This window comes from Bidens hawaiensis, unplaced genomic scaffold (assembly GCF_021521415.1).
Source record: "Bidens hawaiensis isolate Kalapana, Puna unplaced genomic scaffold, B.hawaiensis_p1.1 tig00012097_1, whole genome shotgun sequence".
Classification (NCBI taxonomy): Eukaryota; Viridiplantae; Streptophyta; class Magnoliopsida; order Asterales; family Asteraceae; genus Bidens; species Bidens hawaiensis.
This window is the reverse complement of record NW_027491973.1, coordinates 664,603-689,769: the sequence shown is the minus strand read 5'-3', so window position 1 is coordinate 689,769 and position 25,167 is coordinate 664,603. Positions and strand designations below refer to the sequence as shown.

The 25,167-nt window shown below is 34.9% G+C and overlaps 2 protein-coding genes across 2 annotated transcripts; one reads left to right on the top strand and one right to left on the bottom strand.

Annotated features, from left to right (window-relative positions):
- Positions 1-398: 398 nt before the first annotated feature.
- Positions 399-3,120, top strand: LOC143539970 (thioredoxin-like protein AAED1, chloroplastic). The gene is made up of 9 exons (XM_077033146.1): positions 399-585; positions 1,514-1,649; positions 1,740-1,785; positions 1,865-1,924; positions 2,325-2,361; positions 2,478-2,557; positions 2,646-2,737; positions 2,859-2,919; positions 3,014-3,120. The coding sequence occupies exons 1-9, from the start codon at positions 399-401 to the stop codon at positions 3,068-3,070; spliced, it is 756 nt and encodes a 251-aa protein (XP_076889261.1). The 3' UTR covers positions 3,071-3,120.
- A 34-nt stretch (positions 3,121-3,154) lies between these two features.
- On the bottom strand, positions 3,155-8,436 carry LOC143539969 (pentatricopeptide repeat-containing protein At5g02830, chloroplastic-like). The gene is made up of 12 exons (XM_077033145.1): positions 7,867-8,436; positions 6,329-6,416; positions 6,023-6,227; positions 5,608-5,715; positions 5,334-5,498; positions 4,734-5,246; positions 4,522-4,587; positions 4,327-4,407; positions 4,107-4,204; positions 3,820-4,027; positions 3,679-3,739; positions 3,155-3,610 (listed from the first exon to the last, which is right to left on the bottom strand). Exons 1-12 carry the CDS (start codon positions 8,411-8,413, stop codon positions 3,267-3,269), a joined length of 2,484 nt encoding a protein of 827 aa, XP_076889260.1. The 5' UTR covers positions 8,414-8,436; the 3' UTR covers positions 3,155-3,266.
- Positions 8,437-25,167: the final 16,731 nt, after the last annotated feature.

Sequence of the window (25,167 nt, the reverse complement as noted above, 5' to 3'; positions counted from 1 at the left end):
TCATTACAGTTTTCTCTACAAATAAAGTTTCCTCAAATTTACAAGTAACTACTATATTTTCTCTCCCTATGCTATAATTTACAGTTTACACTCACAACCATCCAAACCTACCCTATAATTTGCAAACTCTTTTTCATATAATTTATTTTTGAGATGGGTTGAGAATGCTCTTATTAGATTAATATTTTAATAATAATTTAATATTTATTAAAAGTTTCTATGTTTTTAAACTAATATAATCTATATCATCGACGTCCACATATGTCTTCCTCCCAGCCCCAAAAATATGGAAAAGTATGCATACGGCCACGTGTAATCATATTTGCCACCAAAACTAAAACTTCTTTACGGCAAAATTTAAATCACTTTTTATTTTTATTATTTTCCGGCGACAGAAAATGGCGATTACTCTCTCATATCTCTCTCCGATCACTCGTGCACACCTATCTCCTGTTACTAATTCTCCACATAATAATTATACGTCTACAACAAGAAGTTATATTAATATTAATAACAACAAACTCGCCCTTACTTCTCAATCACATGCTCGCCGCCCTGTCTCTGCTTCAGTCTTCAGCTCCACCGGCAAGTTTTACACTTCTCTCTATTGGAACATATACTATTTAGGGTTTCGGTTTATTTCTCTATATATAAGATTACATGATATAGAGAGAGATAAGCTGGGCTGGGCCTGTGGTCTGACGGTCTCGATACTCGAACCCCGGACGCGTTCGTTTCACAGAATTCGTAGGAATTCAAATGAATTGGAATTTAAATCACATGACATGGCATGTGTTCGGTTGTCAAGGAATTGGAATTGGAATCCATTGAAGTGAATTCGTTGGAATCTTTTCTCGAGTTTTTTCTTTAACGAGAACAACAAATAAAACATTTTAGTTTTTTTTGCTTTTTTTGTTTTTGATTTATATTTTGAGTTATGAATATTTTATTATTATTTTTGAATATTTTTTTGAGGGTTTTTGATCTTAATGGAAAAAAGAAAATTAAAAAAAATAATAATAATAAAAAAATCATAACGCAAACTATAAATAAAAAATCTAAAAAAACTAAAATGTTTCCACTGTTATCCTCGTTAAAAAAATAAAAAAAAAACGATTTTAATTCATTTGTGGATAGATTACAACTCATTTGTCAAACAAACACATCAAGAAGGAAATTGGATTTCAATTTCTATTGGAATGTTCAGATTCTAAATCCAATTCTTTCCAATTCCAAATCCTATGCAAATTCCAATTTCACTTGCATTCCATTATGTGAAACGAACGCATCCTAGATGGAATTGGATTTCAGTTCCTTCCAATTCCAATTCCTATTGGAATGTTAGGATTCCAAATCCAATTCCTTCAAATTCCAAATCCTATGCAAATTCCAACTCCAATTCCATTCCATTCCATGAAACGAACGCTCCTTAAATGTTCCATAACTCTCTTCTCTCTTTTTATTATGACCCTAATGTTTGATATTTATGTAAAGTGGAGGGTTAATTGTTCAGGAACTTCTCAAACATTGGTTGAAAGTGGTAGTTTGTTGGAGAGAGTAGAGGTGTTTGATTTGAATGGGAATTCGGTTTTAATTTCTGATTTATGGAAGGACCGGAAAGCTGTCGTTGCATTTGCTCGTCATTTCGGGTATGTTTATCGTCTTATTGAATTATGGTTTTTTATTGTTAAGGAAATGTGGTGTTCTAAATTCTAATTCATAAGCACACTGAACTGTAGATGTGTCCTTTGTCGGAAACGAGCTGATGTGCTTGCTGCTAAGAAGGTACACAACCTATTCAAAATAAAATCTAACTTTTTTCATTCTAGAATTGATATAGACTTGGACTTACTTGATGTTTCAGGATAGGATGGATGCTGCAGGTGTGGCGCTTGTCTTGATCGGGCCCGGTAGTGTTGATCAGGTCAGTTATGTGTCTTGATCATCTTGAATTTTTCTTCAAGATTATTTTTTAGTATGGTAGTCAGTTTCAACCCATTTGGTTACAATTAATTTGGGTTGTATATTATCTTAAGGATCGGGTCGAACAAGTCAATAGCCCCCGAAACTTTTGTGTTCAAATATTAAGATCAGTGTTGTAAAAATATCTTTGTTTTATCTAACATAATTAGTGATTTAGCACATTAATTATTTGTAAAGCTTTCAATAAATGGACAAATAATGTTTGTTAAAACTCAATCCGACCTGTTACCCAGCCAAGCCATCCATATGTTTTTCTATCCATATGTTTTTCTTGTATTAGTTTCTTTACATTTTTTTATTGATTATGTGTATATTCGGTGTGTATTATTGATCTTGTGCAGGCTAGAACTTTCTCTGAGCAATCAAAATTTAAAGGAGGTATATTTTCAAGTTGGATGATATGCTACCCATCTGACTCTACCTTTACTTCAACATATGGATAATTTTAGCTTAACTTATAGCACAACTGACAAGACACTTGGTGTTTGTTGCAGAAGTATATGCAGATCCTAGTTATGCATCATACAAGGCACTGAACTTTGTTTCTGGAGTTACAACTACATTTACGCCTGGGGTATGTATGCAATATGCTTGCTATGCTAAACTGTTTGTATTTTGTTGCAAAATTTTACAATTTTTAAGTTGTCATATGAAAACTACAGGCTGCTTTGAAGATTATAGAAGCATACATGGAAGGTTACCGACAGAATTGGGAGCTTTCCTTTGAAAAAGATACTCGTACTAAAGGTGGCTGGTATGAATGCTTACTATCTTAGTTGCTGTTTTATAACCAATATTTAAGATGTTAATATCATACTGTGAAAACATAAACTGCTGCAATAGTGCAATTGATGTGAGATTGGTTTTGTTGTCAGGCAACAAGGTGGAATCATAGTTGCAGGTCCAGGGATAAGCAACATCTCATACATTCACAGGGTGAGTCTCTGGTCTTGTTGGATTAATAATATTCCCATATTTCTTACCATTTTTTTTTCTTTTTTGTGTTTCAATGATTAACTATTTAACACAGGACAAGGAAGCAGGGGATGATCCTGATGTAGAAGAGATACTGAAAGCTTGTTGCTAGTAATGTTGTAAATATATACAATGATACTACGCTACTCTTTGTGTCGATAAACTTCATAAATTATTACAAAATACAGGTGACTTTTATTTATATTCAATTCAATAAATTGGATGATAGAGAGTAGTGTTACTGTTACAACATATTAGTACACTTTCCCAATATTATTATCTACAAAATAATTGTGGGTATGAATGGCTTACTTGTCTTCTATTCTCTCATTCCACTTTTTCTGTAACCAACGGTTCAAGGATCTTCTTGTGACCTTCAACCTATGCAAAACTGTTGGTCTTCTGTTTGGTGATTTTGATAATTTGGCTCCTTCTAGGGTTTCATATAAGTCAGGCTGTGAATTAAAAGGATTCTCCACATTGATTCGTATCTCAGTTGGGATTTTAGGTCCTAACGACAGAACCTCGAGCCCAAGATTATCTTTTAAAAGTTTAATTATAGCATCTTTTACATCAAATTCGCTTTTATCAACAGATGTACCAACTTCCTGAACTCCCAAGACTATGAACATGTCATCTCTCATAAATTCTCCTGCAACAAAAACATGTTTAGTCATAAATATGTAAATATTTATGTTAATAAAGAATTGTGACTGTTACCAGGATTGTAATTCTCTTTTATCATTCTCAAAACGGCTAGGACGACAATACGTGCTTCAACCTGTTGAATACATCATGTTAAGCAATATGCATTACAACTTCAATCATTGTGAAATCATATTCCGTTTAATTGCGTATTACCTTTGTGAGGTCTCGAAGATCAACAGCTATAGATTGGGTACCCTTCTGCAAATGTGATGCAACTTTCTCGAGCAGTAAACTGTGGGGTCCACCTGAATCCCTTCTGCTGGTACATTTAAGCTGACCTTGTGATCGATGGTTATCTTGTATTATCCCTTCGCACCATTCCTCTATCAGTTCCTTGAGATAGTAATCATTGGGTTTGAACCTACACAATTACAAAAAATATATATATTTCAGTAAAACACACAGCACAGCACAAGGCTTATGTGAATTTTGACACTTACCCTGATTTACGCATGTCTTGATATATAGAAAGGCATTGTTGAACTTCTATTAGGGATCCGTATCTGGTACGGGCCCTGAGAAGTGTGTTATATGTCACCTGAAATACAATAGTGTTCAACACTTTAGTATTTGTATAATTTAACCTATAAACATATAAACTTTGATTTCTTCTTGACAGATATAACTTAAGAGCATATTGTGAGAGGTCAAATTCCTCACCATATTTGGTTGTATTTGATATCTCTTCATCTCTGCAAATAATGAAAATGCCAAGTTCAATTCCCTTTGTTTTACACAAACCTGTAGATAAAATCATTTGTAATCAGGGCCAGATTGATTAAAGACGATTAGTCTACTAAAAGTGTTAATATTTTCAGATATGCTAGACGCCAAAGAAGCCAGAAAAGTTTGAACCTTAATAGCCGCTGTATATGCAATAACATCAGGTGGAACACCAGACTCATGCATGGTTTTCAAAACCTGCACTGAAGGGACAAAAGTTGTTAAGAGGTTATATGATGTGGATTTCTGCTACATGTTGCAAAATAGGTAGTTTCGTCTCTATCATCTGCCTATAAAACTGGTGACAGCATTCTTAAAGTCTTAAACGCTACCATATCTATTACCTGTACAGCATTCTTAACGTCTCCCGAGCCACCATAAACACCAATCAGAGTTGACCAGCTTATATGATTAGGGCTAAGTCCAACTGTCTCCATCTCATCCATTAAAGCTTTTGCAAGAAAGTGATCAGTGCCACAAGCTTTCATCAACACATTATATGTTGAAGCAGTAGGTTTAAAAGGAACATTAATAGCAGTTTGTGAACCACCAAGTGTCAAACTTCTGTTGGTCATCTGAAACAAGTTGTTTTTCCAATTCTGAAATAAACGGAAGGCTCTATCATACTGTAAAGCCTTAACACATGCATGAAGGAGGATGTTGCAGCACTGTGAATTCGGCATGCAACCAGCTGAAAGCATTTCTTCAAATAATACAAATGCTTGATCTACCAAACCAGATTTGGCACATGCACTGATTAGTGATGACCATGTAACTATATTTGGAGTAACACCGGCTTCAAGCATTTTGTCTTTCATTCCCAGTGCCATTTGCCACATTCTTGCATCTGTAAACACCTGAGATGTGATGGAAACAACACATGTTGACGGAAAGAATATTATTTCATAAATACAAGATACTGACTGTAAAGATGGATGTGGTACCTTAATCATTGTGCTGTATGTGAAGACATCTAACTTTAATGAGCCTTTTGATTCCAAATACTCTACCTCCTTATAAATTTCTTGGGCCAAATCAAGGCTAGCGGCAAGTGAGCATGATTTGAGTAGGATATTATATGATGCGATGTCTGGAGCAATACCTAGATTCTGAATTGGTAAATTGAATCAGTTAAAATGTTTGCAAAGTCCATTCAGAACTGAATCAAGACAATGAAACAAAAATAGTTGCAAAAGAGTGTGAGGACGAGAATATTACCTGCATATGCTTGTAGATATTCATTGTGTAGCTCAAGTCAAAGGCATTTACATTCATAAGACTGTTGAATACATACAAATTTGGGTTGATCTTTTGAGCATTTAACTCCTGCAGCAAATTCGCAGAAATGATATAATATAAGTGACCTCGTGATCAATCAAAAAAGTCCTGGATGCCTAAATATGCAAAACAAACAAGAATTAAAGATACCATTTTCTAATGTGAAATACTAACAAATGGGAACATGTGTAAATTTAATCATTGACGCCTAATGTACTTAAAATCGCATGCTTGATGGCAGTAGACAGTGAAGAATTTATGGAAACCATTTTAGACATTTAGTCAACCGTAAACATACAATGGTCTAAATTTTATGTACACTACAATTAGAATTTATATGGATTTAAGAACATACCTCATAAATGGTTCTAGATTGCAAATGGTCATGACAAAGACCACATACATCTATAATTGTGCGGTAAGCGTACATATTTACGCAGCCCAGTTTCTGTTTGGATGCCTCAAAAACAGTCAGTGCAGAATCCATATCAACCCTCTTTCCAAATTCAAGTATTGCAGTACAGAATACTTCATCAGAGCGGGTACAAAAACTTGCATACCTGCAAAACAAGAATAACAGACCAAAGAAGGTTTCAAAAACTATCTAGGTCAGTGAAGACTGATTTACATCCAGTCATTGTAAAGAAAAAAGAAAGCATACCTTATGGCTGCTTGTGGATTTCTTTTATTGACACAGTATCTAATAACCTCTCTTGGTTCCACTTCCTCTTCAATAGTTAAACCAAATCCTGAATAATAATTAAAAACCAAGTAAGTTATTGACTTAATGAGTATTCATGTATTATTGATAAACTATTTATGTAGGAGGACAGTTCAGATGATTACAAAGGAAACCTAATCAAATCATATCTTCAAACTATGACATTGATATAACGGTAAACCCTAACTAATACATATTCTCTAGTAATTGAGTTGGAAGAATAAGCGAAATGAGTTACCTATAGCAACCGAAACCTACTTTTTTATTAATTAAACTTAAAAGAACTAACCGAAACCTACTTTTATTAATCTAATAATGTCTTTAATTAATTTCAGATGCATCTATTTAGGGATTGCAATAGAACCCGAACCGACTGGAAAACCCGAAACCGGAAACATTTGGGATGGGTAATACCCATCCCATTCGGCTTGGGACGGATTTGGGATTACTTTTAAAATTTTTTGCGTGTTTGGGACGGGTATAAGATTTGTAATGTGCCCGATTACCTATCCGATAGCATAGCCCCGTTTACCCGATTATATACCCAAGTAACCCGACATATAGTATATCTTAAAAGTTGTAAAACAAAATTGTTATATGTATGATTTAGGGGAAGGTTCATGTACATTTTAATCTTAACATGAGTACGTAGGAAATAATACCAGTTTATATAAAAATGAAAACAGAAGAAAGAATACCAACTACAATATCAATCTATATAAACAATGATTTATAATAACAAAGAAAAAAACCAAAAAATTACAACAAAAGAATCAAAATCAAGAACAAAATAATAACAGCAAAATAACAACAAATACTTATAACAACAAATGAAAAAATCTAATAATAACAACAAAATATAAATAAGCAAATACTAATAACGTCTCATAATCGAAAATTAGCAAATACGAACAAAAAATAATAGCAAACATCTATAAAAATAAACCTAATAATAACAGCAAATTGGGTCTCACTGTTAAATGTATTTAATCCTGTTTCGTATGATTTATACCTTTCAGATTTTTGTACCTTTTAATCTCAGTTAATAGTGACAAGTGACAACTAATGATACTACTAACGGGTTGTTAGGATTAAACGCACACACGAAATGAACACACACGCGAAAGCAATAACGAATACGAGGATTTAACATGGTTCGGTCTAAACTGACCTACGACCACTGATGGCAACTAGGTATTTCTTTATTGAGTGATAAGGGATTACAAGTACATAACATCATATATATAGAGAATAGTCTAGGGTTTGCATCTTATTAAACAAGAAATCTAAACCGGGCCGGGCTTCGGTCTGGCCACCCTACACCCGTATGCCATTTGGACTTCAAATAATAAACCGGGCCTAAACAAAAAGGCCTACGAACCCAACACGGGTATACCGTCCGACAGGTAATTACCCGACACATTGCTATCCCTAAAACTACTTCAACTTGAACAAAAATTGAGGTCAGGAAACATTACCAGACAGTGTTTCCATCAAAACAACAACCTCATCCACACCGCCCAATTTCAAACCCCGTCTACATTCCCGACCAACCGCCCCCACAACCGACCGATCCGACACCACCGCTTCCACCGCCCCACCAATCCCCAACTTCCGAAACCCGGTCAAAACCCCAATCAATCTATCAACTCCCTCACTATTCCCAACCACACCCAAAAACCCCTTCAAAAGCATCTCATAATCTAACAATGCCGCAAACTCACCCGCCTTCACACCGCCACCAGAAGCAACAACCGTTTCCACAATCATGAGCAAATCATCAAACCTGGCGTCTTCGGCAAGCTTGGAAGCTAATTCGGCGTAGTAATTGATCTGGGTGTGGGTGTTTTTATGCTGTGGGCCCCATTTGAAAGTGGAGAATAGAGGTGGACGGTGGGTTTTGGTGGGTGGTGGTGGTTTTGGGTGTTTGGGTGGTGGTTTAGTGTGTTTAGGGAGTGGTGGTGGAGTGGAGACTGAGGAGGCGGCTATGGTGAGAGTGAGAGTGAGAGTGGTGGTGGTTTTCATATTCCGGTTAACCGGCGGGTTATTTGGTTGGTTGGGGTTGAGGACTTGAGGATTGTATTTGAAAGGCAGGTGTTGGAGGAATAATATTATAATATGAATATCTCCTTCCTACCCGTTAAATTTAGGCTTATGTTTACTCAAACGTTAGGACGGAAAGTTTGTTTATGTTTGTCGGTTTAATAACCAAATGAGTATGAACAAAGAATTTCGCTGGGTAAGATGGTTTAATTGTATTCGTGAACGTTTGATCATATGCTTGTTTAAGTTTGTTCGTGAATGTTTGTTTGCATTTGTCATGGTTAAGTTCGTTTAGATATATATGTTTGTTTATTATTAGAGGGGCCAAGGCACGTTAGTGGGTAAAATTCATGTGTTTCAAACTGTAAAACAAACCCACAACCACTTATGTGGCTAGCTTATCAAATTACAATATATGGCAAATGTTTACCGATATAACATGACCAATGGAGACCATTTTGAAGAATTAAAAAACACTCATTAATAATTAATTTATTACATATAAATAACACTAAATCTTCATCATTTTTATTCACTCAAACATATTATCATTTTTATTTACACTCAAACATTCACCATTTTTATTCACTCAGGCCCCTAATGGCTAATTTCTCAACGATGATCTTGGGATATTTATATAGCGAATGATTCTGATAATGATATTTTTTTCAAACGATAGTAGCATACAATTTTTCAAATACCTCATCGAGCGAGCTGAAGAGGACGGCACGAGGCACGACATCTTCATCGAACATTCCTAAAAAGAGTAGTGTAATTAAATTACACTATATAGTTTACAAATAGAGTAATTTTATTACTCTATTTGTAAACTATATAGTGTAATTTAATTACACTACTTGTAAAATAAATATAGTGTAATTAAATTACGCTATGTGTTTTATTGTATTAACAAGCAATTACGTTACAAACATAATTTCCATTTATTTACAAAAATGCCGCCGCCTCCTATTTTGTTTCAGTTCGCACGTTTTGCATATTTTTTTCATTTGTATGTTAACTTTACCCTATATATATATATATATATTTATAGATATATAGATATAGGATCAGGATCATGTGAGAACTTTTTGAGAATTGAGAACTATGAGAACCATTTTGGACCACAAAAAAACCTAAAAATAAAAAAAAAATCATAAAACAAAAAAAAACACAAAAATAAAAAAAGTAAAAAAAAACAAAGTTCTTATTTATCATCCCAGTTTCTAAAATATATCATAAAAAAAATATTATCGGTTTAGCTAAATTATACATATAAATATATGTATAATATGTACATATATGTACACACATGTTTTTTTCCTATACACATATGTATAATTTATGGTAAATGATAATGTACATATGAGTACATTACATAACTAGAGATTAAATAAAAGTATACATATGTGTATAGGTATAATACGAATTAAAAAGAAAAAAAATCGGTTTTTTTATTATACATATATGTATAATATGTATACACATGTTTTTTCCTATATACATATGTATAATTTAAGGTAAATGATAATGTACATATGTGTATATTACGTAACTAGAGATTAAATGAAAGTATACATATGTGTATAGGTATAATACGAATTAAAAAGAAAAAAAAATCGTTTTTTTTAATGAAACCGGAATAAAATATAAGAATTTTGGTTTTTTTACTTTTTTAAAATTTTCGGTTTTGTTTATTTTATAATTTTTTAAATATTTTTAAAGGATTTTTTAAGTGGTCCAAAATGATTTTCAAATTCATTAAACACTTCACCTGTCGAGCGACTTACAATTTCACATCTACCGTTACCGATCTTCCTCCGGCATGGTTTAATTGCTCCTTCAATTGTCACCGTAAGCCTCCTTTAATTCATACTATTTAGCGTCACCCCTCATTAATAGCTTTAAAATTGGCAGTTAAGGTTTTGAATCATCACGCTATTAAGTCAGTGAGCAGAGTCATGGTTACAATTATCTCTCATCATCATCATCATCATCGTACTCAGTATATCCCACCAATAGCAATGCTATGGTAGGGGTCTGAGGAGGGTAAGATGTAGACAGCCTTACCTCTATCCCATAGGGATAGAGAGGCTGCTTCCGGTGAGACCCCCGGCTCGATAGTAGTTTTGCATCAAGCCTTGGACATAAGGCACATAGCACTCAATCATCAGGGACACCGGCTGATTGGTGCATGTGCCCTTGTCTTTCGGCTATCAACGCCACCACATGATGCCTGATTAACCTTCCGCCACTTTTAACGTTATTTTCACGAGATTAGTAAAATAACGTCAAAATTAGTGCACTTTTACTTTTGCCCACCCGAGGGTTCACACATATATACATTATATGCGCGCACCGCAAGCAGGGCGTACAATTATCTCTGATTATCTCAATTCAAACGTCCCTTTGCTCTCGATCTCAAAATCATCTCTCTAACGGGAACCACCCATCGGATTTTTCGCCTGCAATCTCCATCGTTTAACTTACAGCATCAGGATTATTTCAAAAACCTTTATATCCATTCAATATTCATCTATATGATTGGCAGTGGATTTCGAAAAGGTATTATATCGTTATTCCTTCAATTTTATGTGATCCCCTTCATTCAATATATGAATGCATTGTGTAGCTAACAACCATTATCCCTTCATAATTGCAGTGTACCAATTTTGCCCTGGTTATCATTATTCCTTCAGCTGGTCAATGATTACATCGTTTTCCAAAAGTTATGGTAGATGGATTTTGTTATGTGTTTGTAGTACTAAATTTAGTTTCATAGTAATTGTTCAATGTTTATTACATCAAGTTATATAATGTTTTGGTTCATGCCCATTAAGTGTTTGACGATGTGTTTGAATGAAATTTAGGTTTTTGTTTGATGGTTATTTTTCTTATGTGTGCCTGATAGTGTTTGTGTACATTAATTAAGACTTTGTCTTGTTTTGTTTATGTTTATGGTTACACTTTTCTTAGTTTGATTAGTCTTTGTTATGTTTACCTTGCATGGTTTAGAAGAATCCTTTTTTACCTCCTATCCATGAGATGCAGCTATGTATGAGGGTTCACCGCCAACGACTTCAATACTTCCATCTCAGGCGACTATCAACTTCACTCCAGCCTCCATTCATTGCAACCGTTACAACCACCCTTGTTTATAATTGGTGATTTGCTCGGTTACATTAATCTTTAGTTGATGATATGCATATACCTTTATAAAACAGTTTGATATGGCTAAATCTAGCAGATATTGCTCTATTTTGTGTGTATGTTAGTTAATGCTTTAGCTGGAGTTTGTATTGGTATTTAAGCCAATGTTTATATCATGATTCTTTACTTTTATGCACAATCAGTCTCGATTACAGGTAACTTTATAAAGCTATCACACTTTGATCGTTTTGTTGAAGCTAGGGCTAATCTTATAACGAATACTATTACAAAAGTAGTAGCTGTGCTATACATGTATTCTTTGATTGTATGCCTTACTTTTGGGAATAAAAGGGTGTTGTAGGTTTTTTGTGTAATTGCAAGTGTTTTTAAGCTGTCAATGATCCTAGGATATTAAAGTTACCCTTAATGTTTCCTCAAAAGCTGGCAGTTGATGTATTCAACAAACGCCTCCTCATTTCAGACAGTATCACAGTAACGTAGGTTATTTTATATTAGTGACTATTTATTTGGTATATTTTTCAAGTATACAAATGTAATTTGGACTGATTTCAGGTTGTAACTGATCCGAATGAGATTTTTCTGGTTTAAGTGGGGAGCAGTGGAGAAGAAGGTCCACGTGGTGGTAAATTTGACATCACAATCTTCAACCGACCACAGGTCAAACTCCTATATAATATCTTACTTTTTATACATTTCTTAGTTGGGTGTGGTTTAATAATGTACTTGGGCTTTCGTATTCCTTCATGTTTTTGTTGATGCGAAAAGAGTAATTGCTTATGTTTGTTTTCAAGTTTATGTAGGGTTTGGAATACAATGCCACTAAAAACCTTCCGCCTCGAATTTGCATATGAAACGGGCATATGGAGTTAAAGCTGCTACCTGAGATCCTATATATGGCAATTTCCGTGCGAAGGTATATATTTTTGTCCAAAAATAATTATTTTTCTTTGAATTAGCATACTAAAAATATTTTTATGCTAGCCTTTAAATCACTACTAACCTTTGCTGCATCAAAAGAACAACTCACTACTCTTAGGAGCTCATGTATTAGGTGCTTACTAAGTTCAAAAGTATTTTTGTTGAGGAAATGATGTTTTTTCAGTTAATGTGGTTTGTTTGGGAGTGGGCCCACCAATTTTGGTGGAAACTGAGTTTGTTTGGTTCAAAGAAAGTCAACCCCCTGTTTTGGGTGAAACCCATTCGAGTTCTAACCCGGCTTTTTGGTCAAAAGGTCAGTTTTACCGGTTTGAAACCATAATGATTTGGGTTCAAACCGGTTTCAAGGTATTGGCTTAAAAACCTACTAAACATCATTTATGTTTTAAACGTTAGATTTTATGAGTAACCCATGATAAATAATTTTGGTATTTTTTTTGGTTGTGTAAGGTATGTTAGAACTGAATTAAAAAAAGAGTTAATTTACTGCACCATTTTTAGGTCATAAGATTGGCTTTTAAACTGCAAGCCCAAAATAAGAATATTAACCTTGCAGCTAGGAAATTCAACACATATTTGCTGCAATTTATACATTGTTAACATATACACCTACTTCTATATCGGCTCTGTTTATAAATGTAAGAATACAAATTTATGGTTATCTTTCATTCTTTTGTAGCATATTTATAAAACTGTTTAACAAATTAATAGAAACAAAAAATACCAGTACGACGTGCGGGTTTCTCACAACTCTTAAGAAACAAAAAAGGCAAATTGTCAAAAGTAGTAACCTACTTTTGTCATGTTTGTGTCTCATATAAACATAAGTAAACGAGTTTATAGAAAAATAATTCGTCAAGCGTCACATAATAGAAATGTGACAAGTTGGTTAATTATCTTTTTTAGAGTGAAGCTAACTTTCAGCTTTGCAATTTATGCAACGTCAAGTAATAAGTTTAAAACGGATGGAAGTAGGCCTGTTAACTATGTTGAATCACAACTAGAATCTATCAACGATACACTTGTGAACTCATTTTGGAAATTTAACGTAATAGATATTGAAGTTACATGTTTGTCAAATGGTGGATTGAAATTTAGTATAAACCGGCATATTTTGTTTGGGTACAAATAAGGGATAGTGTTTTATTCGGGTTGTAATTGGCCCGAGCTGGCCAATGGTCGGCTTGTTTATCCTAACGACCTGAAATGCCATGCTGGGCTCGGGCTTGGCTTGCCAAAAACTCGAGTCAGCCCGTGGCATGCTGAGAAACGTCTCATTTTTTTTTTAAATTTTGGTATTTAATGTATGAAAACTTAAATTGAGGCGTGTAGCATGCTCCTGCCTTACATTGAAGGAGGCAGCTTTTGACTTTCAAGGTAGTGATACTACATTTTAACTTCAAAATTGATATAATAATGTTATGACCACATTAGACTTTGTAACATCTAACAAAAAAGACATACCTGTAGTGAAGTGTGGTCTCTCTAGACAGGGCATTTTTAGAGCTTGACTTTCAAAAGTCAAACTACATATTAAAGCTCAATTTTGTTTGTATCATGAACGGGGCTTGTTATTTTACACTTGATCTCAGATGGATTCCGTGTTCTTGACTCCTGAGAGGCCAGAGCTATGTAAGGAACACAACAGGCACAATGGTATTTCTGCGCAAGAGTGAATACTTGTGGGTTCAGTTATCTTCTTTCCGTTTTGAGTTTATGTCAACAACTAAAGCTTCTAAATTTTCATTTGACTTTTGAGTATTAGATTCTGTATGATGCTATGGATGATCATCCTTTTTTTATTTGACTATGTTAATATGTGAAATCAGTACTTTATTTTATTGGCGTTTGTTGTTTAGGATTGATGTTAAGACGTTGATTTTCAAGTTTTTGTTATAAGATGAAATTTGGTTTGAGGAGGGACTAAGATGACCAAAATGTCCTAAATACCACATGAGGAGAAATCCGGGTAGTGAGAAAATATGTCATGTCAACAATCCATGTGGTGTGTTTGTTTGTGATGAGAGGCTGGTTTAAATTTTGTTAAATCTTCAACATTTTTTTCCAATTATGCGTGATTAATTTCCTGTTAGAATTATATATATATTTTTTTGCAATTCATAGATTTTGTATTTCTTTTCATATAACAATTCGTGTACATATAAATGAACCTGTTAGCTTCATACCGACTAAATCATATACAGTTGACGTCGGGTCCAATAATGGATGGAATTAACATATTATGCATACACTCATACGCGCTATACAAACTAATACAGCTATTTGTGATGGACGAGATAAAATGTTTAAAATCAAGAACGGATTGTTGGTAATACACCATATTGAATTTAGCATCAGTTGACATACCCGTTGCAACGCGCGGGCTCTTTACTAGTATATATATATATATACACACACACACATATATATATATATATAGAGAGAGAGAGAGAGTTAATTAAAACTACAATATATATCTAATTAGCACCCCTATTGTATCGAATATAACTTTAAAATAAAATAAATTAGTTTAAGACAAGGCCCTACCTAGAACGTCTCACTTTGATTATCTCCATTCTACCCATTCAAATAAACAAACCCAAAAAGTTCCTAAACCTCAAACCCCCGCCGTTAACCGCCGAACCCCATCTGTCACTGCTATCAGCATTCCTTTCACGACAGAGCAACAAAATACTCTCAAGTGCCGTTTGGAACTAATATTTTAATAATTTGTTCTGATGTTGTTGTTCAGTCTTCATTTCAACAAATAGTTAGTTTGTTTACATATTTTAATCATTCTCGTAACAATGGACAACTTGGATGATCACTCCTTGACCTCGGTTTTGGTAAACTTGGGCATGGTTGAGTTGGCTGCCGTCAGAACACAAAGTGTTAGGTTTAGAGCGATTGTATCTTACACTTAGTTCATGAGGATCTACAATGTTTCAGGGCCACCCTCGGTATGAAATTTTACTTTATTTACAACCTGACCACCTTTTGGTATGGTTGCGTAACCGGAAATACATACGCATTGGATCGTGGCGTTTGAGAGAACCGATAGAGCCTGACATGGTAGAGGTTAGGATAGATCTGGCTAGGTTTGGTATACACTTAACTGATTATCAGAATGCAGAACCCATTGGGGTCCATGGAACCTTATTTTTTGTGAAGGTTGATCATGACAGATTTTTCATTTGTAACTTGTTCATTGAAAGATTTAAAGGCCCTATTCCCTTAGCAATGCTCGGTCGCTACCGCCACCCACGGATTGTTCCCACATATGCCGGATTGGTGTCTTATAGGGCATCACTCACTCTCCCGAAAAACCTATAAAACCGCCACAAACTATATATCGATTGATGAACATTAATTAGGAGCTGATTTTTATCATTGAGTCGGTTTCAACACATGTTGTCGGTATCTATCCTTTGGAGATGGGAGATAGCGACCGTACAAACTTCCCGAGTGACATTCATCTCTATACAACAGTCGTCTCGTTCAGGCAAGACCCGTTGTACAATATACCATTGTCGATTCATACCATGATACCAAATGAATTTATTTGGGGTGACGAAAATCTTGCAGCCCTTTTGCTAACGCCTCTCTCGTTACCCGAAGAAGTAGGGTGGCCAATTACACCATGGAGCTCAAGTCCACAGAAACAGTGATGGCCATATGATTATTTTGGAATCTGGGACAGGTTTTGTGGATGGTTGGTTTCTTCGGCAGCTTTTAAGGGTATGACTCTTCCGTTTTGATCACGGTTTATCAAGTTATCATTTCGAGTTCATGTTACCCAAGGAATATATTTCAGATGGGATGTTCCGTTTCCAAGAACCTAGTCTCACGACTTTTGAACACAATGTTAATTTCACCCTCCAGGTGGATTCAGTAGCTCTCAACCCGCTACAACAAGTATTTCATGTGTTTTGGTACAACTTGGACACCAAGGAATGGGATGCATACGAAGACTTCATGAAACGGGACATACGACGACAACCCTCGTGGTGCCACGTTCAACACCAGGCCCTGCTTCCTAGGTAAAAATTTTGTGAAGATTTAATGCCAGAAGGTTAGTGTGTGAATAAAGTAATTTAAAGCAGGTGTGAGGGATTAACCTAGGCACTTACATGCATGATGTTAGTACGACAACTATTTATTTTGTATGATAGAGGTTGTCTAACTATCATTATTGTCTTGAACTTGTGGTGTTTAAGGGTACCACCCTAAAAAGCCTATCTACAGATATAGTATCACATCTATATGTGTAAGACAACGAAACACTATCTACCAGATAAGGATAAAAAAGAATCATACATAACAGCCGAAAGATTGTACATGGACCACCATAAGGACCACCATAAGGACACAACTGATATGCACCAGATAAGACGTTACTAAAGGAAGAGTACGATTAGTTATTTGACTAACTTTGTATGTTTCGTCTTATTCACTTTTGAAACATGTTGAAAAAGTTAATAATTTGGCATCAAATGATGGTCACATTTTAATAAGTTTTTTCTCTCAAAAGTTATTTTATAATGTTACTTTGATAGATTGTTATAGGATAAACGATATACATCGTTTTGTGACATGTTTATGTTAATCTACTTCTCAAACTATACATAAGATTTTTCGGGAAGCGACATATAGATAGATAGATTATAACTATAATCTATATTTAATATAGTAAGACTTTATGATAATTATTATACTATATATTAAAGAAAACATATTGCTTTCATTTAATATATAGTATAATTTTTCAACCTTAGTCATTGAATTTTAAATTGTTTCAATTTAGTACCCTCAAGTTTTAAATTGTTTTAGTTTTGATCTATGGTATTTCTTTTTGCTGAAATTTGTTTACTTTTCACTTTAGCATCTCAAAGTTTTCATGGTTTTAGTATGTACCTTAACATGTGTTTTTCTTCCCATATAATTTTTTGTTATTACTTATACATTTAAGTTATTGATTCTTTGGTAATCTTTATCATACGATATTTTAAAACTTTAGTATGCCGTTACGACATGCTCATATTTTTATATGTCATGCCGTTAAAACGAGGTTGTATTTGCAACAAGTTATGTAAGTTCCGATAAAAATAGAGTTTTTTTCGCAATAGAATAATTTTTTTGTATTGTAACCACATACCGAGTGTCGGTACCACATCAATGCCGTAATGAGCCGAACCAATACCAACCAAGTTCTTTTGATAGTTAGATAAACTTTTATTTTGTTGTGCCGAAGTGATATTCGTTAGATGTGTTTACGTATTCGTGTTTTATTATGCGGGTCCGTTGTCGACTTTCCCGTGCAAAGTGCGTCGAAAACACTCTAGTTTATATTATCAGACATGTGTAGTTTGAAGACCCCCACCCACCCACCCACACACACAAAATAAATAAATAACTTTTTGTTGTATTGAATATAACTATTTAATAAATAAATTAGTTTAAGGCAGGGCCCTACATACAATGACTTGTGTTGATAATCTCCATTTCACCTATTAAAACAAACACAAAAGGTGCCTAAACCCCCGCCGCTAAGCGTCAAACCCCATTTGTCACCGTTGTCGACAGTCCTCTTACGACGGAGCAAGAATACTCTTAGGTGCTGTTTTGGAACTAATATTTTATCATGATGTTGTTCAGTCTTCATTTCAACAAATAGTTAGTGTTTTTTACATAGTTCAATGATTTTTGTAGTAATGAACAACTTGGATGATGACTCGTTGGCCTCAGTTTTGATAAACTTGGGCATGGTTGAGTTGGTTGTCGTCAGGACTCAAAGCGTTAGGTTTAGAACGATTGTATCAAACGCTGAGTTCATGAGGATATACAATGTTTTAGGGCCGTCCTTGGTATGGAATTATACTTTATTTACTACCCAACAGTGTTATAAAAATCGCTGTCCCTAATTGGACGGCGGGGTGGGGACAAGCAATCAATCTGGATTATTTAGATTAGACTTTAATATATAGTTTTCAGTTTTACACACACATATTTTTGTATGCAATTTTCAGTTTTATACGTACATAAACACATTTTGGCCGGAAATTGGCTGGAATCTCGTCGAAAACCCCTGATTTCGGCTGGAATTTTGCCGGAAACCGCTGATTTTGACCGGAATCTCGCCTGAAACCACTGATTTTGGCTAGTACTTCATCAGAATAAGTCGATCAAGTCTGATTAAACCTGATTTTGACTGGATTTGACCATTGACCGATTAGCCCAAAATTAATTAGTGAAGTGACGACTAGCGATTATTCAGGGTTTAATCGGCGCATAGTTGGGATTTTTGCAACACTACTACCTGGCTACCTTTGGTATGGTTGGGGAATCGGAAACACATATGCATTAGATTCATGGCGTTTGAGAGATCATCGACATAGCCAGACAAGGTTGAGGTCAGGATAGCCCAGACTTGTGACAACCCCTACTTTTTGATTCATTAATTAATAATTGAAAATTTAAAATGCAGAGACTCAATTGTAACTAATAATTTATAAGCGGGTCAATTTCGTTAAATTATTAACGACTATCTTATTTAGTGATAATTGTTTTAAAGCGAACATTCTTGGTGCATATATGACATCGTTATAATAGTATTCGTAGAGATGCCCGTTATAAAACTGCTTTGTTATTTATCTTAAATAATAATTAATCGATTGCAAGAAACAATATTCGTTTTATTTAATATTGTATGAAGTAAAGTATTTAAAATACGTATTGAGATACTACGTTTAAGCTTAACGAGCTAGTTCGAATACACGGTTTGCCAACACGATATTACCAAATATCGACTAGGTTTAGCGTAAGACATAATTATCATGCGAAACATAGATATTAAATATTATAATATCATAGGCGGGTCAATTTTATAAAAGTAAACGGCTCGGTTGGGAACGTTAAACGTTTAAACAAGTTCAGTTCATATAAGTGATACCCACATAATTACCCTTTTATCCTCCTTCAAACTCTAAGGCTGTCTGCTATGGTGGGGGGCTTCGAAGCCCCTCCACAATGCCACGTCAGCACCACGTGGGCACTGGGGGGTATTGAAACCCCAGGGCATAATGCCCCTTTATGGCGAGGGGGGCTTCAAAGCCCTTTAAATAATATATTAAATAATAATATAGTAATACTAAGATTTAAATAAAAATAAAAACCATACACATAAAAATAAAAAACATACAAATAAAAAAATAAAAATAAAAACCATACAAATACAAAAAATAAAAATATAACTAATATTCGTCGTCCTCATTTGCATATTTAGCCAATATCTTTGCTTTTCTTTTTTCCATCACCACCCGTGTCGGAGGATCTAGATGTGATAGATCTTTCGTGTTCGGGTTTGGGTTTGGGTTCGAGTTAGGATCCATGGTTAATTTTTTGTTGGTGTGAAAATGATTATAATTTGGTGTGAAAATATAATTTGTTTGAGTAAAATTGAGAAAATGGTTTGAATTTATAAAGAAATGGTTAATTGTTATTATTATTATTATTATTATTATTATTAAGCGGTTATATTTTTGCCCGTTGGGGTGGGCACCCCTCCACCTTCCCTCTGCGCCGGTCGTCCAGACGGCGCCCTTCCTCTCCGCGCCCGCCTCCACCGCGCCTCCGGCGGTGTTCCCCCTCCATCGACGCCCTTCCTCCCCTCCACGGCGCCCCATAGCGGGGAGTCTAATTATTGAAACCATCTTATAGCCCATCTCCCTCGTTTTCATGTGCAGCCACTACCGAAAACCCTAGCCTCACTTTTTCAACTTTACACAAAACATGGAGAGAAAAGAAGGTCTGGAGCCTCCTTAGCTGCCACCTGCTCCGAAGGCGACCCCTCCTAGGAACGGCGGTGGTTATGGGAGATAACCTCCACGTCTTTGGCGAACTACTGCGGCGGCTTAGGTTCAACAACGACAGCATCAATAAATCACTAAAAGTCTTACACTCAAATATTGCTGAATCACAAAATCGATCAAGGTAAAAACACATTAAATTTATCTAATTTTCTTACATAGTTAATTTACGAACCTAGCTTTAACAACCCGTACGGGCCAGACTAATTACAAAATTTTAAGATCAATTTAATAAAGATAAAATTAAATGAACACCGGCAAATAATAAATATTAAGATCTAATATATACATATTTATTTGACAATAAACGCAAGTTGCTCGTTGGTAAGTGTCATGGCAATACTTAATATTATTACTATCCAGGTGCCCACGTGTTGCAGTAATGTATACGCAAACGCAACCGGTTTTAGTATATTTGTAACATTGCAACGGTATGTGCGTAACCCGATGATGGTATGCATTTAACATGACATCGGACGTGTAACCGCTGCTAATAAGCATGCCACGTAACACTTGTATGCGAGCAATCTGATATGTATAAACAATGTCATCCGCGTAAATGATGCTTGAATGCGCGTAATGTCACACCCCGATCAAGGGCCTAGGAATGTGACCAACAGTTGGTACCTATTTTGTAAATATATCAGAGTAGCAGGTTCATTTTAGCGAAAGTCTTTAAATATTAAAAATATTAATTTACATTGTCAAAATTACTCGGGAATTAAACACCCGAGTTTCAGTTTTACAAATAGTGATATCAATAATACAAGGATTTATAAGTATTCAAAAACGAGTCATCTTGAGCGATCTTCTATGACTCCAATCCTTGTATACCATCTATTGTCATCTAATTACCTGCAAGGGTGGGAAAAACACGTCAGCTATGTGCTGGTGAAACGTTGACTCGATAAAACAGTTTATAACAGTCGTTAAATACAAATATAGTTTTCTGTTCACAATCTCAGCAGGAATGCCTGTCCATTCCCGGGATTTGTACCACTGCCCTACACACACAATTCAAAGGTTCCGCGAGTACATAACCCCTGTTCGGAGACAACTTTCCCCTAGACTATGTAACCCTTATGGAGAACTGGTTATGACTGACTTGGTTTTGTATGCCAATTATCAGTTATGTTTGGATCCAGACACATGTGTATTCGGTCTGAGTTGCTTTTTATTATCTATTTTGTATTATAACGATTTTAGAGATTTTATCTCATACAAGCATTTATCAGACTCTTTGTAATAAACAACTAGTCTATTACAAGAGTAAAATCAGTTCAGACAGTAAAAGGTTAACGTGTTCACCTTGTATAACCAGTAGGTAATATCAGCCTCCTTAACTTCAGTATGCTATTAACTTATATACCATAATAGGTTTGCATAAGCACCTAGTTGGTAATATTTAGCAGACTTTAAGTCTGTTCCAATTCAGCAGACTCAAGGTCTGATCAGCAGACTCTTAGGTCTGATTTAGTTCAGCAGACTCGAGGTCTGATCAGCAGACCTTAGGTCTGATTCAGTTCAGCAGACTCGAGGTCTGATCAGCAGACTCTTAGGTCTGACCTAATCTTAGTATAGTTATAGTCGTTTATGAAAATACTTTGGATTTACATATGACGTTTGGAATAGCACGCTTTGGCCTAATAAAGGATATCACATTGGCAAACTTCTCCAGGTAAGCAAACGGGTCCTGCAGTTGATTGGGATGTATACGAATTTCTTTCCTTAGGCAAGAAGAGTCTACTAATGATACCCCCCCTTCCAGTTACTACGTGCCCGTCAAAATAATAGTTTTGGTAACATTACTTCACGTGGAAGCAACGTTTTTGCTTTATAAAACATTACTTGGAAAATATTAACAGTTTAACGACTATACCCTTAACTAAGTTATATCTATGTATTTAAAGCAACTAGTAAAGTATCTTAACCTTAATCCTACCTTAATCGGCTAGGCGGAACTTAAGAACTTAATAAATCAGCAGCACTTCGGCTTGTGCTTTGTTTACAAGATTAGCAGCTCGTTCAGTAGTGTAACAACACCTCGTTTCTTCGCAAGAACAGCCCTCGGAACCCCGGAACTCTCTTGGCACGATTTCCTAGGTTATGTGAGTGAAAAGAATGTGAAAATGGGATGAAAACAACTGAATTCGTAGCTGCCCTATTTATAGCCGAAATTTTGCATCTTCGCGATACGCGAAGATGCATCCTAAGGCGGTTCGCGATACACGAAGCTGCATGTACGGCGCCGAAATTTTGCATGTCAATCGGGTGCTGCCACGTGTCACCACGTCGCTGGATAACGTTGAAATGTGTGCCATCAACTTCGCGATACGCGAAGATGTTCTGCTTTGAATCTTCGCGATACGTGAAGATGCATAAATTTCAGAATTTTCATTTTCAGTCCTTTTATTTCCAGATTTGGCATTTTAGCCCCTTTAACTTCCAAAATTTACAATCTTGGCCCAAAACTAGATGGGGTATTTTCACGGTGTTACACGTAACAAGTGGCGACAATCAAGAAGCAAAAATGAAATGTACAGTAATTTCAAATAAACTACTTTTTAATCCAATCCGTTTTGACGAGCATGTTCTTACCCGAAAACGTTTTAACCTAAATCCCGTTTTGACACGACCCCTTTCTATCTAAACTCATCCCGACATGAACTAAATTAACCCTTTTTTGTATTAACATGTTTCAACCCAACTAGTTTCGACACCATTAGCTAAACCTGCCCTATCCGTTGCCGATAATAACTGGTAATCACGTAACATGTTAGTTTTTTAAAAATTAATAAACTATAGCAATATCATACTCAAATTGAAAAGAATAAAATGCTCGTTTTTATGGTGTAATTTTTTTAAAAAAATATTAACGTGTGAAAAATTATGACCATTAAAAAGTCGTGGGGGTGGTTAGTTTAGGATGAGGGGAAACTGTGTAACTATTTAATAAATTAACAAAACTTGATTGAAGTTGAGGGACCGTTATTATAAATTATTTTTGAATGTGTAAACGCTATCTTATTCTTATATTTTTAAAATTCTATGCATTGTTACTTTAAAAGATGCAACAAGAGTGGTACCGCTTAAAAGTTAATAGGTCTCTTACTCCTATATTATATAGTACTAGTTTTAGAACCCGTTTGTTACACGGGATGATTTAAATTATAAAAATACAAATAAACATAAAAAATAATGTATGTGAAAAAATGTATTACACATATATGTGCTCAAAGAAGTTTAAAATTTATAGATTTGCATTTGGAGTTGTAGCAATATATAAAGTAATCAACCTCGAGAAAATGGTTAACTGATACTAAAGATTCCAGAGTCTTGCGGTGTGGTAAATGAATGAAAAATCACCACCCTTCGTATGAATACTTATCTACTATCAACCCTATAGTTAAATCTAGCCCCTCTTCAATTTGGATGAGGTTTAATTGTCAATCCTCCCTTCTTCTCTGTCTCTTTCCTACAACAGGAAAGTTTGGTTGGCATCAATTTGTAACAATATCGTTACAGTAACGTCACTTTAAATGCAATCAACATATATGTAACATGCTAATATTTACTAATCCTCGCACTTGTGATTCTACACCAACTTTCTCGAATACACCTTAAACCAACCCGTAACCCAAACCCGTTTTGACCCGTTACCCACAGTTAAGTACTTATGTAGTTATAGGTGAGGAAGGTCAATAGGCACCTACCACAAAGCATCTTACAACGAAAATGTAAAGCATACTGCTGTCACGAATCCAACATGCAACATGTTTTAGAGGCACAGAGTCAAATGTAAAAACCCACAAACCATGAACATAATAATGAGAACTTCATTTATTAATGTAATAACCTAGCAAACCAACCTAAAATAGATGTTTATTTTGACCCAAAATTGGGTCATTAGATTAAGTTTGCAATGCTCATTTGAACTTTATATTTTTTTCACCAATTTTGCTTTGCACTACAATTTTACTCTTTAAGAAACCAAACTCATCAGGGAGATTACACAAACATTTAGCAATGGAATTAAATGAGGATAATAATAATTATTATTAATTTTCATTCGACTAAAATACCACAGCCACTTAACAATATTACCTCTTGGTGTAAGCTTCTAATTTACAAATAAAAGGCTAAACTCTTATCAAAGCAGACAAAATGTTTCTCTACAACACCATAACCATATGTACTAACAATAAGTTTTTGCATATAAAACTAAACCAAGTATAACTAAAAAAAAGTATAACTCATAGTTTAATTTTTAAAACACAGGCTATGCTGGGTTAGGCAAGAGATCACAGTTTGGAGCACAGGTATGAAATGAAAAAAAAGTTATAGTTAATTGCTCCAACCTGTGAATTTCTTTGACTTTCGTCAACCAGCCATGGAAACCCATTAAATGATCAATCTCGCTAAAGTTAGAATCTATAAAGATTATATAATTTCTGCATTTCTTTTTTATCTTTTTAGGGACTGCAAGTATATAGTATTTATTTTACAAAATCTTAATACGCTACAACAGAATTACCTCCAAAGGTTTCCTCTAATTACTTACAATACCAAAATAAGTCAATATCCTAATTATCTATGAAAATATAATTACCAGATCCATACACAAACTAAAGTCGAACATTTAATCAAATGCTCATGTGGAAAAAAGAAAGATGGATACCTTTAAGTCATGAGAACGCAAAAGCAATTCCAAAAGCCTTGTGTTGCATCTGCTGATTTTGTCATCATTATGCCTGTTTATATATCAAC

What these genes read in the sequence shown, in the direction of transcription:
- LOC143539970 (XM_077033146.1), top strand. Translation starts at nt 399, where the DNA reads ATGGCGATTACTCTCTCATATCTCTCTCCGATCACTCGTGCACACCTA. An exon ending in TTCAGTCTTCAGCTCCACCG is followed by an intron (nt 586 to 1,513) that starts GCAAGTTTTACA and finishes TTAATTGTTCAG; the next exon opens with GAACTTCTCAAACATTGGTT. An exon ending in ACTCGTACTAAAGGTGGCTG is followed by an intron (nt 2,738 to 2,858) that starts GTATGAATGCTT and finishes TTTTGTTGTCAG; the next exon opens with GCAACAAGGTGGAATCATAG.
- LOC143539969 (XM_077033145.1), bottom strand. Translation starts at nt 8,413, where the DNA reads ATGAAAACCACCACCACTCTCACTCTCACTCTCACCATAGCCGCCTCC. An exon ending in AATCCACAAGCAGCCATAAG is followed by an intron (nt 6,228 to 6,328) that starts GTATGCTTTCTT and finishes CTTGTTTTGCAG; the next exon opens with GTATGCAAGTTTTTGTACCC. An exon ending in ATATCTACAAGCATATGCAG is followed by an intron (nt 5,499 to 5,607) that starts GTAATATTCTCG and finishes TTACCAATTCAG; the next exon opens with AATCTAGGTATTGCTCCAGA.